This window comes from Hippopotamus amphibius, chromosome 7, assembly GCF_030028045.1.
Source record: "Hippopotamus amphibius kiboko isolate mHipAmp2 chromosome 7, mHipAmp2.hap2, whole genome shotgun sequence".
Classification (NCBI taxonomy): domain Eukaryota; kingdom Metazoa; phylum Chordata; class Mammalia; order Artiodactyla; family Hippopotamidae; genus Hippopotamus; species Hippopotamus amphibius.
Genome location: NC_080192.1, coordinates 112,942,022 through 112,961,174, shown reverse-complemented (window position 1 = coordinate 112,961,174; position 19,153 = coordinate 112,942,022). Strand labels below are relative to the sequence as shown.

The 19,153-nt window shown below is 34.8% G+C and overlaps 1 protein-coding gene and 1 pseudogene across 3 annotated transcripts in view; one reads left to right on the top strand and one right to left on the bottom strand.

Annotated features, from left to right (window-relative positions):
* The window catches only part of PREPL (prolyl endopeptidase like), a 57,621-nt gene that overhangs the window by 7,814 nt on the left and 30,654 nt on the right, over positions 1 to 19,153 (bottom strand). For all 3 annotated transcript variants that reach the window (XM_057743471.1, XM_057743473.1, XM_057743472.1), the window contains 8 exons: positions 19,014 to 19,136; positions 17,704 to 17,770; positions 16,926 to 17,132; positions 15,568 to 15,703; positions 9,047 to 9,263; positions 8,265 to 8,450; positions 4,129 to 4,326; positions 2,473 to 2,648 (listed from right to left, as the gene is read on the bottom strand). In XM_057743471.1, coding sequence (XP_057599454.1) covers positions 2,473 to 2,648; positions 4,129 to 4,326; positions 8,265 to 8,450; positions 9,047 to 9,263; positions 15,568 to 15,703; positions 16,926 to 17,132; positions 17,704 to 17,770; positions 19,014 to 19,136 — 1,310 coding nt within the window. The remainder of the gene's footprint in view (positions 1 to 2,472; positions 2,649 to 4,128; positions 4,327 to 8,264; positions 8,451 to 9,046; positions 9,264 to 15,567; positions 15,704 to 16,925; positions 17,133 to 17,703; positions 17,771 to 19,013; positions 19,137 to 19,153) is intronic.
* LOC130856765 (sorting nexin-6-like) lies at positions 106 to 1,341 on the top strand (annotated as a pseudogene).

Here is a 19,153-nt window from a genome sequence, read left to right as displayed (position 1 = left end):
GACTATCAAAAATTGATTCACGGCGGCACTGAGACCCAGGTGAGCGATGGGGGCAGCAGGTGCAGGGCCGGTGTGGGGGCTGCGCCAGCCTGGCACTAACGTCTCCCTCCTTTGTGTTTCCCCCACTCCATCCTCTTCCCCACTGCGCTGGGCCCCACCGACCCCGCAGGAAGGCCTAGACAATGGCCCCGACTTCCTCTTGGAGGAGCACCATGGACTTAAAGCAGTAAATGTACATCTTCAAAGTGATGCTGCTCTACAGGTGGACATTTCTGACGCTCTTAGTGAGAGAGACAAAGTAAAATTCACTGTTCACACAAACAGTTCATTGCCAAATTTTAAACAAAATGAGTTTTCTGTTGTTCGACAACATGAGGAATTTATCTGGCTTCATGATTCCGTCATTGAAAATGAAGACGATGCAGGTTACATTATCCCTCTAGCACCACCAAGACCTGATTTTGATGCCTCAAGGGAAAAACTACAGAAACTTGAAGAAGGAGAAGGGTCTACGACAAAGGAGGAATTCACAAAGATGAAACAGGAGCCGGAAGCTGAGTATCTGGCAATATTCAAGAAGACCGTTGCGATGCATGAAGCGTTCCTGTGTCATGTGGCAGCACACCCCATTTTGAGGAAAGATTTAAATTTCCATGTCTTCCTGGAACATAATCAAGATTTGAGTGTGCGAGGAAAAAGATAAAAAAGAGAAACTTGAAGATTTCTTTTAAAACATGGTTAAATCAGCAGATGGAGTAATTGTTTCTGGAGAAAAGGATGTAGATGATTTCTCTGAGCATGAATGAACATTGCTTTTAGAATATCATAAGTGAGTTAAGGATGCACCTACTAAATCTGACAGGATGATAAGATCCCACAAAAGTGTTGCAGACAATTACCATAGAATTGGTTCTTCATTATATGCTTTAGGAACTCAGGATTCTCTGCAGATATATGCAAGTTTTTTCTTAAAGGTTCAGAATTGTTTGATAAAACAAGAAAAACAGAAGCATGAGTGTCAGCTGATGAGAACCTCAAACTTTCTGACCTTTTAAATATTATTTAAGGGAATCTCAAGTTGCTAAAGATTTCCTCTACCGAAGATCTAGGTCACTAGTGGACTATGAAAAGGCTAATAAAGCACTGGATAAAGCAACAGCAAAAAATAAAGACGTTCTGCAGGCTGAAATGTCCCAACAATTATGTTGTCAGAAATTTGACAAAATATCTGAATCTACAAAACAAGAACTTACATAGTTTAAGAAGAGTTGCTACATTCAGAAAAATTTAGTGGAACTGGCAGAGTTAGAACTGAAGCTTGCAAAGGTAGTGTCATATTAAAGATTAAATAATTTAAGTGATTTATAATTTAGAAATGAGTCAGTTATGAAACCTTATACTAATTTTAAAAATAGAGAATCTTAGAATGGAGAGGGATTTTAAAGATCAACTAATTTAAAGAAGAATAAGATCTATGGTCAGCTTTGCAAGACTAGTACCTAATATGCAAAAGCAGCATCACTTTTTGACTTAGTTGTTAAAAAAATAAATCTTCCTTAATAAAAAACTGACTCAACAAATATGCTTTGAGTGCCTGCTTACTATTTACCAGGCATTGTGCTAAATGCAGGCCTTAAAAATATAAACAAGTAGAAATCCTCTGTCCTGGAGGTTATAATTTTGGGGGGAAAGAAAACACCTACCAAGCAAGGTGGTCGGTGCTATAACAGAGTCAGAACCAGAGGAGAGAACATCCACCTGTCAGGTTAGGGGTACATGTAGGAGTCAGAAACATGAATGCTTTAAGGAGGTGATACCTAAGCTGAGTCTTGAAAGAAGAATGTGAGTTCCCAGGAGGGCAAAGAAAGGAAAGGCATCAAGACCCAGCATGTGTAAGGAAAGAGGTTGTCATTTGAAAGCATGTTGAGTAAGGCTGGATGTGTAGGATGTGCATAGCTGGAAAGTAGGACATGTCTGGGGAGTGATGACAGATGCCACACTGAAGCTAAGCCAAATCATTAGGATGTTAAATACTATACTGAGGTGTTTTGACTTTTATTGTGGTGATGGGGAAGTGGTAAAGGATTTTAAGCAGAAACATAATACTATTTGTGTCTTGAAAACAGTTAAAATAAAATGGAAGTTAGAGTGGGAAAAAGGGAGTCCAGCTTAAGAGGCTATTTTAGAAAAACTTGGGAGAATTAAATGTAAATAATAATGTAACTATGTAAGTACAGAGATTGGTTTATCTACTCTAAAAATCTTAAAAGTCTGGTGTAAAATCCTAAAAATCTACCCTTTTGCTTTTGGGATTAATTTGTTACTGAATCAGGTTCTACTAGCACAGGTCTAAGAATATACAAATTCAACAATACAAATGAGCAAATAAACTTCTGCTCCCCAATAAACTGTTACTTTGGACATGTGACAATGCTCCAGTACTCACAGGCCAGGTAAAACGTGCTGACTCACCGAACATGACAATATGCTAATATCCAGCCATCGTCCACCAACACCCGCCTTTCAGGCCTGAAATTCATTTTCAAATCCATTCCATAAGCTCCATATACATGTACCAGGAGAGGCTTCTTCTGCAAGTCCTCAGAATCCGTTTTATGGAAAACAGTCATTGGCACTAATTTTCCATCCTGGAAATGAAGATTTACTATGCAGGTTAAGAAGTCTTTTGAAACAGTTTTATCCCCAATTTCATGTGCTGCTTATTGATGTTGAGCACCAACTTCATTTAATGAAGATAAAAGAGTTACGGTCTCTAAAAATCCATCAGGGTCCTTAATTTTCAGCTACTCTGCTGACCTACAATAGTAACTAGAAAAGAACAGCAAGACTCTGGCTTGAAAATAGTTTATTAAATGTAGCCTTTCATGACAGTAAAGTGACTTTAAAGAGTTCTTCACAACCCAGTATAACTAATTTTTTTTTCTTTCAGGATAAGCCAAAATACCTATCAAGTTTAGATATACTAGCATAGTATTCTTCCTATACTTTGGGATATACATGAGCATTTTCTCATCTTTGAATATATACAAATATGCTAACTAAAGAAGTTTTAACAACTCAATTTTCTGTGCTCAATAATCAGAATTCTCAATCATTAAAACCTAAAAATCTCTTACTGACCTAACACCCACCTACATCCTCTTCAAAGACCTAAATTTATTTTTTAAGTGTTTAAGTGGTTTAAGTAAGTTTTACAAGTTTTACCATCTAAATTATTTTTAGCGCAAAAAACTATACCCCAGTGTAGTTCACACTCAACTGACTGAACCATGGCATTCTCTGGACAGACAAAATTAAGATTATCGAAACTATGTCTGATCGTCCTTTCACAGAAAAAGGGTAGAAGTGTTGGTTCTCACCCTGCTTACAGAAACTAATGAAAAAGCACTAGTTTACATAAGGAATTTAACCAGGCCACTCTCCTTATTTTTTTCATTCTCATTTTGAAAACTTCACTTTGGGGCACTAGAGTGTTATCAAATAAGGAAGAACTCTTCCTCTCATTATTATACTCGTTATGACAGTGTAACAGAATTTTCACTTCTCAGTAAGACTCATTCTTATAAAATGATGCAGATTAATTTCTTTAAAATAATCCTGTTGTGTTCATCTTCCTGCCTCCTATCCAACTTCACTTAAAAACTTCTGTCTTCCTTTGCAGCCATAAGTACATTGGCAATTACTTCTTCAAAATCTAGCATCTTCCACACTAGATTTAATCTCCATGAGGGCAGGAAGTCTATATTAGTCTAGTTCACTCTAGTCAATTGCTTACTACCTTCATAATTTTTGCCATAACTACACACAAACTTTGATTATTTTTTTCTTTAAATCAATTTTTAATATTCAAATATACACAACACATGAAATCAAGGGCTTGCTATGCTGGTTATAAATTTTCTAATCCACGTTAAAATAAGTGCATGAGTATTAAAGTTAAAAAAAAAAAAAAAAGTCCATGTACCCCCTAAAATCACTTGGGTCTTGCTGTGGAATGTGAGCCGCTTGACTAAACTGTGCTAATGTAATCCCAGCAATGGCAAAATACTTGACAAATAGTATCCTTTCAATTAACGGAGGCTGACAGTGGGGATTACAAAGACTTACCTTGCTTTTGGCTTCTATACGTAAAACACGACTAGTCTTTGTGATTGGGTCTTCATGCCCAGTTTCCTCAAACAGTTTGCCTTCTGCAAACTTATATGTGTAATATTTAGGGGGACGTATTGGAGAGCAAAGCTGAAAGGGGCAGTTCTTTGGGTCTGAATTTGTATCCATTATGAATCCACAGGCCCAAGGTGGGAGCTAAAGAAATAAAACAGTTATTTTTACTCTTTATCTAGACACTAAGTATTAATAATCAAATTTCTGGGTCTGCTCCAAACACGATGATGTGGACATCAAATTTATTTTTATTATCACATAATGCCTCATTTAAGGATTACTTCAGCACAACAAAAAACATTTCAAGTGAAAAACAAAACTCTACATAAATGACCAATAAAATAAGGAAAAAGTACAGGAAAATGGTTTATCATGAGTCTAGACTTACATGAAATCTCCTTTAATAAAAAAGTTTATTTTGGGGGTATATATACACTTGGGCAATGAAACAGCAAAATGATTAAGAATAACAGCAAATCAAGTAGTAATTCCAGAACCTAGACATCGCCAAGATCTCTGTTCTCATAGAACATGAAATCTCCCAGATGTGTTTTTAACGACTTACCCAGCAGCCCTTACTCTGCTGCCTGGGCAGCCGCAGTGATGACGGCTATTATTCTAGGGCTACAAACTGGCTCAGCAGCACTAAAGCATTTACAATTTGTTTTTAACTTTAGCTCCCAGGCTAACCATTGTGCAGAACAAAACCTTTCCTGTACATCCACTCTGAGAGACTCACAGCTATTATGATTAAGATTCTTAACTTTAAGAAAAAAGGAAAGAAATCAAAATTTATTCTCTCAGAGCAGCAGGGTCCAGCCTCAAGCCTTCCACTAACATCCCTCTTACACCTTTTAAAAAACTCTAGTACGCAGGCTGACAGTGTGTTAGAAATGGTACTGAGAGTCAGAACATTAAAAGAAAATTGCCTTTCTTCTGAGTAATTGTAGAAAGAGCAAATTCCTTAGAAAATCAGAGGTCTTGGCACAGCAACGTCACTGGTGGGCACTATTCCGAAAGGGTGGGTGGGGGATGTGTGCATAAAGAGTGTACCATTTAACCTGTAGAAACTACGGCCAAAGAGCTTATGTTCACAGAGCAAATTTCTCGTAATTAACCCAAAGAATCCATTGCCCTGAAACACAAGGGATATACATTTGCAAAGTCTCTCTAAAAGAGTTCCTAATTTATTCTCTTCAGATTGTGGGTTATTTTCAAGGATAATCTGTTTATTTAAATATAAATGAGAAAGAAAAATGTAATCATGAAAGTTGGGATATCTGGTAGCATAACTGAAATGAGTAAAAATTGAGACCTTGGGGGGAAAAAAGATAGAAGCATTGCTATTAACCTTATAGCAGAGGCCTCAGATTGAGGGCACAAGGCTCCTCAGCCCATAGGGGTACAAGTTTTTCTCCCCTTTGGTGAACTTTAAAATAGTTTCCATGTGACTCATGTAGTAAGCTTAGTTTTTTGTTTTTGTTTTTTAGTAAGCTTAGTTTCTGATTAAATGGTTCCAATAAATCAAAAAGTCTTTTGGGTGTATTTCTTAAACTAATGGGACTAAGGTTAAAGGTTTAATCATAACAAAAACTGTTCCAAGACTATGGACTTTTTAAAGTTTGTCCAGCTAATACAGAAGTAAGTATTAGCTATCTCAAGGATATCTTAAACTACATTTCCTACTGAGATAAGCCTGCAGTATCATCTATGTATATTAATGGACAGAGCCTGAGAAGAATTATAAGCTGATATGCATATAATTCCTTAGATATTTGACAGAAACAGCTTTAGTTTAAGCATTCTACCAGCAAATCACAGTCATTTCATCAAAAGAATGATTAAGGCATACATGTGGAAAGAAAATCAGCCCAAGCATGCAGGCTCCTCCAGATGAACTGATGTTAGCACAACACAAAACATTTCCTAATTTGCTTAAATTAAATATAACCAAATAATACATCGTAACTTCTTTTTGGGAAGAAAAAAACATCACCAGGAAATGCCGACATGATGACCAAGGATGTATTGGTCATACATGATAACCAAGGCAATATATTAAGGGCTTTATATTTTCTATTGCTGAGATTGAGTTTATAAAGCTTTTAGTTAAGTGCCCACTGGACAGAGATGTTACATACAGAAATACTTTTTAATCCACTCACAGTATGGCTTAAAGATGTCCTTTGTATATGGCGCTGTCTGTGCACATCAATCAGTGTTATTCAGTTCATAAAAAGGATACAAATCTGTAAAATTCTAACTAGCACCTAGTATATAATACAGTATTTGATTCCATGTGATTACGATTCAGAACATCATAAGAGGTACTACAGGTTGGGAAATAGAGGATAAATAGAGGAATAAATAGAGGATACAGAATAAATGAAAGATATGATATTTGTTTTAATAGAAGTTAGAACAATGGAAACTGAGGCATGTCTTAAAAATACTTACAAAAAATATAAAAGGTCATTTACTTAGAAGTCAAATCTTCTTAGAGCAAAGTCTCATGACATTCCTAATTTTGACAGAATTTTGTTATAATAAGTGTATTGCTAGAAATTATATACTTTCTCCTATCCCTATTCCTATAGACTACAATAAGAATAGATGCTCTGTCAGTTTCTGGATTGAAGATGTCTGAATTTGGCATCAACTAGCAAGTGAAAAAGACACATCTTGAATTCAGTAGATGAAAGCAGTAAGAAACTTACTATAGTTAAAAATCACCATTTTTGTTTTAGGACACATATAGTCTTCTAAGACACCAGACATTACATTTGATAATTTGATTTCATGAAGTAGATGGAAAATTTTGGTTGTTTTATTTAGGTCCTCTTGGTGCTTTGGTGTACTCTAACATGGCTGTCAGATAACCTCATGAAGTATACCTTGACTCCTCAAATTATTCCCCTGGCCCACATGTCAAATGTTCCCCTCATAATTTATGCATAAATTCATCACTTTGATAGTCAAAGAATGTCAAATCATAGCTTCATCCCCTAGAAATTTATTGAGCTTCAATAAAAATGAATTATTAGCAGTTTCCTGAACATTTTCTGAACTTCTCCAGCTTAGAGCTTCATTTGATGGACTTTCTCATCCTCAGATACCATTCCCTTGCCCACCATCAAAATCCTATCTATCCTCTTGGGTTTATCTCAAATTCTACTCCCCCCACAAAGCTTTCCTGGGCTCTCCTCCTTTCCTTTGGGCCTCACAGCACATTTTATGGTTTTGATCCCACTTATTTAAACCCATCTTATACTTAACCTTTGTGTACCAGTCTAAACTCATGATAAACTGTACTCTCCTTAAGGCCGATATTTTGTCCTACTATCTTTCTACTCCAGAGTGCCCAATACAGTACTTTGCACAAAGAAATTTAATAAACATCCAGTGAATTTACTGGAATTGCATTTTAACAAAAATTGTGATAATACTACAGATAGGGAGATACAAGTGGTCTGTTTGCTGGTCACACAACTCTTTCCATATTAAGCAAAAGAGAGGCCTCTCTTCTTCCCTTCAGTGCATGGTATCTTAACTCACATAATAACGCTGCTTTAAAACTGGGCAATAATGTTACCATTCACCAGTTTTAGCAATAAAATCGGCAAAGAGATGATGCAGACACAAGCATGCAGTGGCAGAAACATTGTAGCAGGAATAGAGCCGGCATGACTACTATCCCTCCTGGGGGTGTGGGATGGGAGCAGGAGGCAGTGGTCAGGCACTAGCTCCCAGGTTGGCCTGAGTTATTACTATATTTAAAGTCGTAGAGATATGTGATACAGACTACAGATATGCAGAAAAAGAAATATAATGGCACTTAACTCTACTTCTGAAATGCATGCTGTACAACAGTATTTTTAAGTAAAGGTGCACTAAAAGGAAGGTCCTCTAAGTAATTTCAAAACAAACCTCCTAAACTTGATAAAGACCCAATATGCTAAATTTCATTTAAATTAATTTCCTTTTAAGAAAGAGTACATTGCTATTATTCAAAATTTAATGTTGTTAATAAACTGCATGTACTTTGATTAACAGTATTACCTTTTGAAAATTGAACATACCTTTAGAGACCGAACTGAATCGTCAGCCAGACCAATCACATTAACATAAAGTAGATTGCTGTGCTTAAGGAATAGAACACAGTGATCCTTAAACATGTCCAAGTCTACAACTTTAGTATTTCTCTTCATTGTGAAAAATAAGTCCCAATTCATAATTGCAGGGGTATCAGCTGCTGTTCTCATTAGCTGTGTGGAACAAAAGTAGAAGAGACCTAGGTACCAGAACATGATGACTACAGCATCCAGAGATGAAACCAACGAAAACCAGACCATACTAATCTTCGCTGTTTTATGAAGAGCTGAAGTGTGAACATCACCATATGAATGAGCCCAGGCTAGCCTGCTGGGTGGGTACAGTCCAGTGCTTAGCTGACAGTCAACCAATGGACATCCGAGTAAGAGTACTGACAGTCAGTTGACTGTGGAAACATCAGTGAGCCTAGCCGAGGCCAGTAAAAGAACTGTCTGAATCAATCCAAACTGCTGCCTCACAAAATCGTGAGTTTACAAAAGTCTGTTAAGCCACCAAGTTTGGCTTTGATAACTAATATGCTCAGGATAGAGTTTGTTTGCATTTACTAACCATTTTAGCTACAATCAAAATATGAAGAGGTATTAGCTCTAAGGGAAGAGAAATAGGATTGGGTACACATAGGAAGGTAGCATCAGTTTTTACAATACTCAAAGCTTACAAAACAACAAACTCTTAGAACAAGAAATGCTGATGTTAGTGTAACACTCCCTAACAGCCTAAACAGGGACCAGGAGAATACAGGATTTACCTTGAATTCTGTAGGCTCGCCAACATTAGTGAGAATGTATAATTCATCATCTCTATGTTCTACGTAGTAAAGGACCCCATGTATTCGTTTCTGGATAAGTACTGGTGGGTCCCAAGGGCTCAGGCCATCTATCAACCACACCTCAGAAGTGGTTTTGTTCATAATATTCATGGTGAGAAAACGACTGTCTTTTGTAAGATAAAGGAAAACGAAAAAGCTGCACAGAAGAAAGAGAGAGGAAGAGAGAAAGAGATATGAAAACCCAATAAATTTCAAATGCAAGCTATCTTGTTAATGATCATATCTCACTGGTGTTCAATATATATATTAATTTATAATGCAGATAGAATATAAAAACTCCTCAGTGAATACTGCTTATAAAAAATGGCTATTATATTTCTCATTTCCTCCCCAAAGGCATTCAAAATAATTTTTCTCTAACATTTTATTATGAATATTTTTCAAACATACTGTAAAGCTGAAAGAAATGCAAGGTAAATACTGATATACCCACTGCTAAGATTCAATCATTGCTAACATTTTGGTATATTGTCTTTATCACATATCTGTGTGTCTATCAATTCATCTTTTTAAAAAAATGCACAAGGTAAACTATAGACATAATCTAACTCTCATTCACAGCAACAGATTATAGGGCTTTTTGCTGAGAAGAGGAAATAAACTTTCTAGAGGAGATATGTAATTGTAGGGAAGAAAACGACACAGACTTTGTTTTTCCTCTCTGTGCACGCTGGATATCCTTTTTTCCTACTCTCCTAGTTTTTACAATACAAACAATAGGAAGAAAACCCCTCACAATCTCAGTAACATAACACATTTTAAAAATTAACTATTTTAATTTTTCTATTTTTCCTTCGAAGGCTTAATAGTATTTTATACGTCTGTAAATAGATGTAATTATTTTAAAAGTACATATGCAATTCTGGATTCTGCATTTAGGTGTTTTTTTTTTTTTTTTTTAATTGGCTGCACTGTGTGGCACATGGGATCTTAGTTCCCAGACCAGGAACAGAATCTGCACCCCCTGTAGTGGAAACACAGTCTTTTTTTTTTTTTTTTTTTTTAATAACTTTTATTGAGATACAGTTAACAGACAATAAACCGCATATATTTAGAGTGTACAATTTGGTATCCCAATCTCCTAATTCATTCCCCCACAACCCTCCCCGCTTTCCCCACATGGTGTTCATATGTTTGTTCTCTACATCTGTGTCTCTATTTCTGCCTTGCAAACCGATTGATTTGTACCATTTTTCTACAGTCCACATATATGTGTTAATATACGATATTTGTTTTTCTCTTTCTGACTCACTTCACTCTGTGTGACAGTCTCCAAGTCCATCCCTGTCTCTACAAATGTCCCAGTTTCATCGCTTTTTACAGCTGAGTAATATTCCATTGTATATATGTACCACATCTTTTTTATCCATTCATCTGTTGATGGACATTTAGGTTGCTTCCATGTCCTGGCTATTGTAAATAGTGCCGCCATGAACATTGGAGTGCATGTGTCTTTTTGAATTATGCTGTTCTCTGGGTATATGCCCAGGAGTGGGATTGCTGGGTCATATGGTAGTTCTATTTTTAGTTTTGCAAGGAACCTCCATACTGTTCTCCATAGTGGCTGTATCAGTTTACATTCCCACCAACAGTGCAAGAACATTCCCTTTTCTCCACATCCTCTCCAGCATTTACTGTTTGTAGATTTTCTGATGATGCCCATTCTAACCAGTGTGAGGTGGTACCTCACTGTCATTTTCATTTGCATTTCTCTAATAATTAGTGATGTTGAGCAGCTTTTCATGTGCCTCTTGGCCATCCATATGTCTTCTTTGGAGAAATGCCTATTTAGGTCTTCGGCCCATTTTTTGATTGGGTTGCTTGTTTTTTTGATAATTGAGCTGGATGAACTGTTTATATATTTTGGAGATAATCCTTTGTCTGCTGATTCGTTTGCAAATATTTTCTCCCATTCTGAGGGTTGTCTTTTCGTCTTGCTTATAGTTTCCTTTGCTGTGCAGAAGCTTTGAAGTTTCATTAGGTCCCACTTATTTATTTTTGTTTTTATTTCCATTACTCTAGGGGGTGGATTAAAAAAGATCTTGCTGTTATTTACATCAAAGAGTGTTCTTCCTATGTTTTCCTCTAGGAGTTTTATAGTGTCTGGCCTTACATTTAGGTCTTTAATCCATTTTGAGTTTATTTTTGTGTATGGTGTTAAGGAGTGTTCTAATTTCATTATTTTCCATATAGCTGTCCAGTTTTCCCAGCACCACTTATTGAAGAGGCTGCCTTTTCTCCAATGTATATCCTTGGCTCCTTTGTCACAGATTAGTTGACCACAGTTTATCTCTGGGCTTTCTATCCTGTTCCATTGATCTATATTTCTGTTTTTGTGCCACTGGAGTGCCAGGGAATTCCCTGCATTTCTTATTACACATATTATCATCTTCCCCCACATTAGTTATACAGTCTGTAATCATTTTTAATGGCTACCTAATATTCTATCAAGTTGAATTACCATAATTCTTAAAAATGTAGATTTTAATGTTTCATTGTAATAAATATAAAAGGGAATATATCATGAAGATAGTTTCTGTCTCCCTAACTTTTATAATTATTTCCTTAGGATAAATTCTTAATAATAGAAATACTACTTTAATGATTAAGAGCATTTTTATGACTTTTGATAATTATAATCAAATACTACCCCAAGAGCATTATACTAATTCATACTGACACACTGAATGCCTTTAAATATTATACCTACATGTTTCCTTATTATGAAAGTAATTCATACTGAAAATACTAAAAAATATAAAGAAGGATGATAACCCTGAATTCCACTCCCCAGAGATATGCATTTTGGTAAAATTCCTTTTGTACTGGATTATATTAACATGTTTGTCAATTTTATTTCTTTGCGATGTGTCTATGTCCATTTTAAGCTTGGTGATGTAGTTTAAATTACTGGTCTATAACCACCTCTTTATAAATTAAAGACATTAACTTGTCCTTTTGTTGAAAATACTTGCCTCCTTTTTATCATCTGGATTTTAATTTATTTGTTTACAATAGTTTCTGACATAAGAGTCTAATATTTTAGATAATCAAAAATATTGGCACTACCCCTTGTAATTTCTTCTATTCATTTTATGCTCTGGAAATATTTTAACCAAGTTGAGTGAAACACGTATTTTCACCTAGGTTTTTTTTTTTGGTTGGTTTTTTTTTTTTTGCTGATAGTTTTATTTTTACCAATAGATCCTTTAAATCTTTTAGGAATGTATGCTGATGAAAATTATTTTTGTCCAAATATTCACTATTTCCCACATTAAAAAATAATACCCATTTACTTTCCACTAGTTTGCAACACCTCTTTTATTATAAGTTTTTATACATACTAGGGTCTATTTTAAAGTTATCTATTCTGGTCTCTTTTATTTGTCTGTCAATTTATAAATTTATATTATTTTAACTGTTGTGCCTTCACATGTTGTAATATATCGTTGTAGGGCAAGTCCCCTGCCCCTACTTTGCTCTTTATTTTCAACACTTTCTTTGCTATTTTTATCTACTTATTTATGTGTAATGATGACACAGGTAATCAAAAGATAAATTAGTCAATTATTTGGCAGATATGTGGTTACAGGGAAGTGAGAACACAAGCAGCTCTACATGTAACAGTTTTGTTAGAAAGAGAAGTAAAGTGGTAACTACCAAGCAAAAACTTACAGCAGATACACAGAATATAAAGAGAAGGGAATCAAACTACAGCACTATGGAAAATCATCAATTCATTAAGGAAGACTGTAGGAAAGGAAGAAAGGAACATGGGAACTATTGATACAAAGCAGCTAGAAAACATGAAAAAGATGGCATTACTAAGTCTTTACCTGTTTAAAATTTCTCTAAATGTAAATGAATTAAATTCTCCAATCAAAAGTCATGAAGTGGCTGAATGGGGAAAAAAAAAAAGAGCCAACTATATGCTGCCTATAATAAGAGATTCATTTCAACTTCATGGACATACAGAGGCTCAAAATAAGGAAAAAGACATTCCATACAGGTGGAAACCAAAAGGGAGGAAGGGTAGCTATACTTATATCAGCAAAATAGACCTTAACTTAAAAGCTGTAATGACATAAATAAAGAAGGCCAGTATATAATGATAAGGGTGTCAATTCGTCAAGAGGATATAACGAGCATAAATATATATGCACTCAGAATCAGAATTCTCAAATATTAACAGATCTGAAAGGAAAACAGATAACATAATAATAGTAGGGGACTTTACTATCCCACTTTCAGCAACGGATATATAGATCAACCAGGCAGAAAATCAGTAAGGAAACCCTGGACTTGAACTATACTTTGGAACAAATGGACCTAACAGACATATACAGAACATTCCGTCCAACAGCAGCAAAAACAAACAAAACAAAATAAACCATTCTTCTCAAGTGGACATGGAACATTCTCCAGGACAGATCATGTGTTAGGTTACAAAATAAGTCTTAACAGGAAGAGACCTGGAAAATTAACAAATATATGGAAATTAAACAATATACTCCTAAACAACCAAAGGGTCAAGAAGATAATCAAAAGGGGGGGAAAATCCTGAAGTGAAAATGGAAATACGACACACCAAAACCTATGGGATGCAGCAAAAGCAGTTTTAAGAGGAATTTATAGCAATAAACACATTAAGAAAAAAGAAAAATCTCAAACAAAAAAAATTCACACCTCAAGAAACTAGAAAAAGAAGTTATAATTTTGGCAAAGCTTACTGTGAGAACAGAATACTGAAACCTGGCGATCAAAGCAAACACAGTTAAAAAAAAAAAAACAAACAGCTCAGTCCTCGTTCTATGAAGACCTTCATTCCATTTTCTCTGTTGGTATGCTGCTTTTCCCTCTTGGTCCTTCCCTTTGGATTGGGGCTGTTTATTAAGTACAATTGACCCCTGAACAACATGGATTTGAACCGGTGGGGTCCACTTACATACATATTTTTCTCAATAAATGCATACCACAGTACCACACCATCTGTGGTTGGTTGAATCTGCTGATGTGGAACAGTGGATAAAGAGGGTCAACTGTAAAGTTATATGCGAATTTTCAATTACATGGGTGTCAGTGTCCCTAATCCCCTAGTTGCTCAAGGGTCAACTGTATTCAGAATCCATAAACTAATTTGTGCTGTAGATTAGATGCCAAACTAGGTTTAAACATATTAATTATGGTTAATTCTTTATGGGGTAGAAAAAACATGCCAGAAGCCAAATACCAAGAATCTTAAATGTATGTATGATAACTCAATCTTAGAACTTAAGACAGTAACAACATATGGCAACCAAGTACCTTAGTCAAGGATATAGCTCATAGGGTCAATTCTGAGTTTTATTCACAAGATGGAAAATGGTTCATAATCATAAGTCATTGATACAATGTAATAAATTACTAGCTTAAACTCTCATCTCCAAAAGATATCTTTGACAAATGACACATAAAATAGTGGGATCACATGAATAGTTAGTTCTAGTAAATTCTCATTAAAACAATCATCATCAGAAAAAAGCAATGACAGCATCACTGAACCAAGAATGTTAGTTCTATGGGTTGGAATAATATAATTTCTCCAGAACTCAAGTTCTTTATATAAACTGGGCATATAAACAAGATTTTCTTTAAGGTCCTTGTCAGCTCTGAGGTTTTATTAAGTGAAGGGTTACTTTTCTCGTTTTGGGTATCAATTTTTATTGTCATAGATGTGGTGTTAAAAGATCATTTTTCTCTCTTGCACAATCTGTTCAGACATTGTCCAAATTATACTGTTCAATCATCTAAGAGGTGACAGGACTGTGGTGTTAAGAAATAATTTATCATAAATCATTTGGAAAACTATATCTGGTAAGAGTTAAGGGATTTTCCCACACAAATTTATTATCATTTCCTTCCAAGCCTGGTTAAGTGGTAATATGAGGCATAAGTCCTGAAGCAAAAAGAATTAGCTTTAAGGAGGAATTACCAAAGTATTGGGGAAAGTAAAATCTAAAGAGCAGTGTAGATCATGGTTCAAAGGAAAGCAGTTTAAAATACAGATAATCTATATGAGATAGTAATTGCTGTATGACTGACACTATGGTTATTCTAGTTATGCCTTATAGGAGATTCAAAACTGCTGCATGGAAACCCTATTAAATGTTTAATTTAACCCTATTAAATTAATTAATAACTCCTTTCATGCATGTGTCAGTACAGAGAGAATGTTAGTAACAGCATTTGTAGTCTAATGATATACCTGTGTTCACTCTGAAGTTTGAATATAACTAATTTCCAATTTTGAATCTAAACTTACAAAAGAATGCTTATGCTCCTCTTAGCCTTATTATATCTGATTCCAGCCAAAATCAATGTTTTAAGTCAACCAAGAGCAGCACTTCAGATAACTAGAGAAATATTCTGAAGAAAAAGACTTAATTGCATGGTTCTAGTACCTTGGGTCCTTTTCTGTGTAAAAACGTTCATTACGTTTGTTATCACCAAAAGTGGCTCGATATACATCATGACAGCGAAGGTTCTTCTGGAAGGTGTAGAATAAAACATCTTCATCTTCTTCATCCTTTACCCATTCTAAAAGAAAATAATTAAAGAATTATAGATAGCCACCTACTTACAGTTAAAAAAGAAAAAAAAAAAGAAAGAAGCACAGTACACTCTGATTTTGATTGCCAAATAGAAGATACGTGCAAGTTTATCCCAGAAATCTAAGTCTAACATAGGTTTGACTAAATGTAGCCCTGTTATTTATAAGCCAGAGAATAATATCCTACTGCATCAATTCTAAGTTTTCAAGTAGCTATTAGTCTCTGGGTACTCAAGTTTCTAAATAAGAGATGAATATTCAATATTTAGGAAAGACTTTGGTAAAGTCACATTTGCTTTCAGGAGATGAATTATGTTTAAATCTATAACCTCGAAGTCTGAGGAAATTTAGGATCACTTTCTCTCATGCCTAAATGTTTTCTGTCTGTTTTCAAGCCACAAGATATCTCAAACTACCAAATATGCTTTTAATGCTGGTGTTTTCTAGATCTTACCAGAAGCTATCAATGAAAGTTTTCACACTATTACATCATGACTGCCACCTGGCTGACAATGACTGTAAGACATTATTGTATATCATGCATTCTGATTTTAGAGAGGTTAAAATGTACAAGAGGTATGCCTTAGAATCAAGTAGAAAGGGTATAATTTTGATTCACGGCAAAAGCATTTAGTTATTAAACAATAGGGAAATTTATGGTAGAAAAGGAAAAGGGAGGATACACTATAAACACATGTACCACTCAATGATAAATGATAAAATTTAAAGTTGGTTCTATTGGTAAAAATATCATGGGCTTTATTGATAAGTTAGTTCAACATGTTCCAGAGTCCCTTGGTAGTGACCTTGGGCAATGTGCTATAATGGCTCGACAAGATGATGTAAAATTAAAAAGTCATACCCAAGCTTAAAGGTGAATAAAATATTAAGATACAATGTACATGCAAAAAATGTGTTCTAAGTAATAGAAAAGAATTACTGATATATTAATATACACTGTACAACCTGGACTCTGATTATAATACTTTTAAAAACATAAACATGAATTTGGGTATTTAACTAAAGAAGGGAAGGTCTCCTGAATAAGAGGCACAGAGGAAGGTATGGAGTCCACAGGGATAAACAAACAGATCAGGCATTCATCTTCTCATTCACTCACGTGAGCAAGTAAAAATGCTTGTAAAGTGTGGACAACTCTCTTTACTGTTGCCTTTTCAATGCAGAAGACTGTTTTGGTTGGTGGCTTACCAAAACTGGACACATTTGGGAAAGAAGCTTCCATTACAGGCTGATCACTAAGCTTCACAACTATACACGTAGATGCTTCAGAATCTTCAGTTCTTATCTTAGCAGCTACATATTTTTCATCAGGAGCAACTCTGATACAATCAATGAAGGGCTGCTCTAACTTAAGTTCCTCCAAATTGAACAAAACTTCATAATTATCATTGTCTGCTGCAAAAAGAAAAGGATAAAGGAGATAATTCCACAAGATATACTTCAAAAAATTTTAAACTGTTATTTTAATGTTTTAAACTAGCATTCCCCTTTTGTAAGAGGCTACATTTTGGCTTCTTTGAGCACTGACAGCAGTTTGATGTGTACAGAAAATGGCATTAGTATTTACTATATCCTTATGCTATTCAATATTATTCTATGCATTAACCTATGTGATGTTACTTGACATACAGTTTAATATTTATAGACCATATAGAACCTATGAAAATAAGAAAATGTAAGTGGCCTGAATAATCTATGTAGTGCCCTAGCACAGTATCTGGGATTTGGTAGATGCTCAAAAAATGCTGGTTCCCACCTTCATTCTCTCTGCCAAAGCTTTCCAATGTAGCTGTTAATTATATCTTCAGCAACCCCCCAAATTAAAAACTAGTCATTTAAAAAGAGAAAAATCAGAAATCGAAAACAAATATTTTCTATACCTTTGAAAAATCAATACCAAATTTCCCATGAAAAATGTGAAATCTGAAAAATCAGATGTTTCTTAAAAGGAAAAACTGTTCTGTACCTTCTTCATCTTTGGAACGAACCAAACAGCAGCCCTCTTGATAATAAACAAAACCACCATGTTTAATCTGACAATGAAAAGAAAAAAATGGTTTATTTAATAACGATAATTTATTCAATAATTTAAAAACAATTTAATTAAATTAATTGTTTAGTGGTCTGACTATTCAAGATGCAGAAATGAGATCTTTTATAAGCAGACCTGTTGCAGTCAATGAATGAACATATGAAAATATAAAATGAATCACTTTTTACAACATAATGATTAAGATATGGTTTTCATATGTTTACAATCACTGGAGGAGTTTCTAATACATAAATGTAAGAGGCAACAAAGAGAAGGAGTAATGAAATCTACGTCGGTTCTCATGACTGTACAAACAACTTTAGCTTTACTTCTGGAACATTTGACAATTAATAGAGATCAAATGGCATCTTTAAGATAATCCAAAATGATGCAGATGTGGAAACTGTAACTTAGACTAGTCTGAAAACCCAGTCAATAACTTTCTGAGATTCCTTCCTTCAAAATATGCTGTCACTGCCAACTGTTCAGAGTTTGATCTGATTCTATGCAAAGCATCTCACCCTCCGTGGGGGTGACAGATATATAGACAATGTAAGATTGAGAGAAAGACTATTATCAGTATATGAATCATGCTCTTGTTTAATTCCTACGTATTAAATGCAACTGATTTGACTGATATGATTTCAGGTAGCTTAAGACATTTACCACCTGCTGTAGTTACTAGCATAATTTAAGTCTAGAATTCCTCATTCGTAACCTATTGCTATTTCCATTCTCCTATGTATGCAATTTTCATTCATAAGCTGTGGTTCTGTTTTCCAATCTTATCGAAAAATTTTCAACATGCATGTTCAGTCTGTTTCAAATGAATACTTATGACTGTGGTAACCAAAAAATGGTCAGGCAAATACTTGGCTTTCATGGTACTATACTATTTAGTTTTATTAAAAAAAAAGTACAGATAGAGCAATCAAATACTTTTCAAGTAATAAAGCAGTAGCTTCATTTGATCTTCTCCTAGGGAGTATTTAGAAAATTTAAAAACAGAATTGTTTTTTTTCCAAAACCCAGTATTAACATTATATGCTTGGAAATTCACCCTGGCTTTGATCTTATTTAAAGGACCATACTCAGCTTCCTCTTTGTTAAGTTTTTCAGCATATTTTAAAGGCCAAAAGCAGCCTAATTTTGATGTGGGATTATGTTTATGAACCACAAGGTATTTTATTTGTATCCTGACTGGTAATGGCAGATTAAACAAAAAAGGATATAAGATATCCTACCTCGGCATTGATGATTTCATATTCTTCTTGTGGCTGTGTTTCTAATTTTGCTCTGACTTTTTCAAATGCATCCATGTTTTCTGAAAGCGATTTTTCGTTTTCTTGTTTAATAGGCAGAAAATCCTGGAAAGAGTTTTATC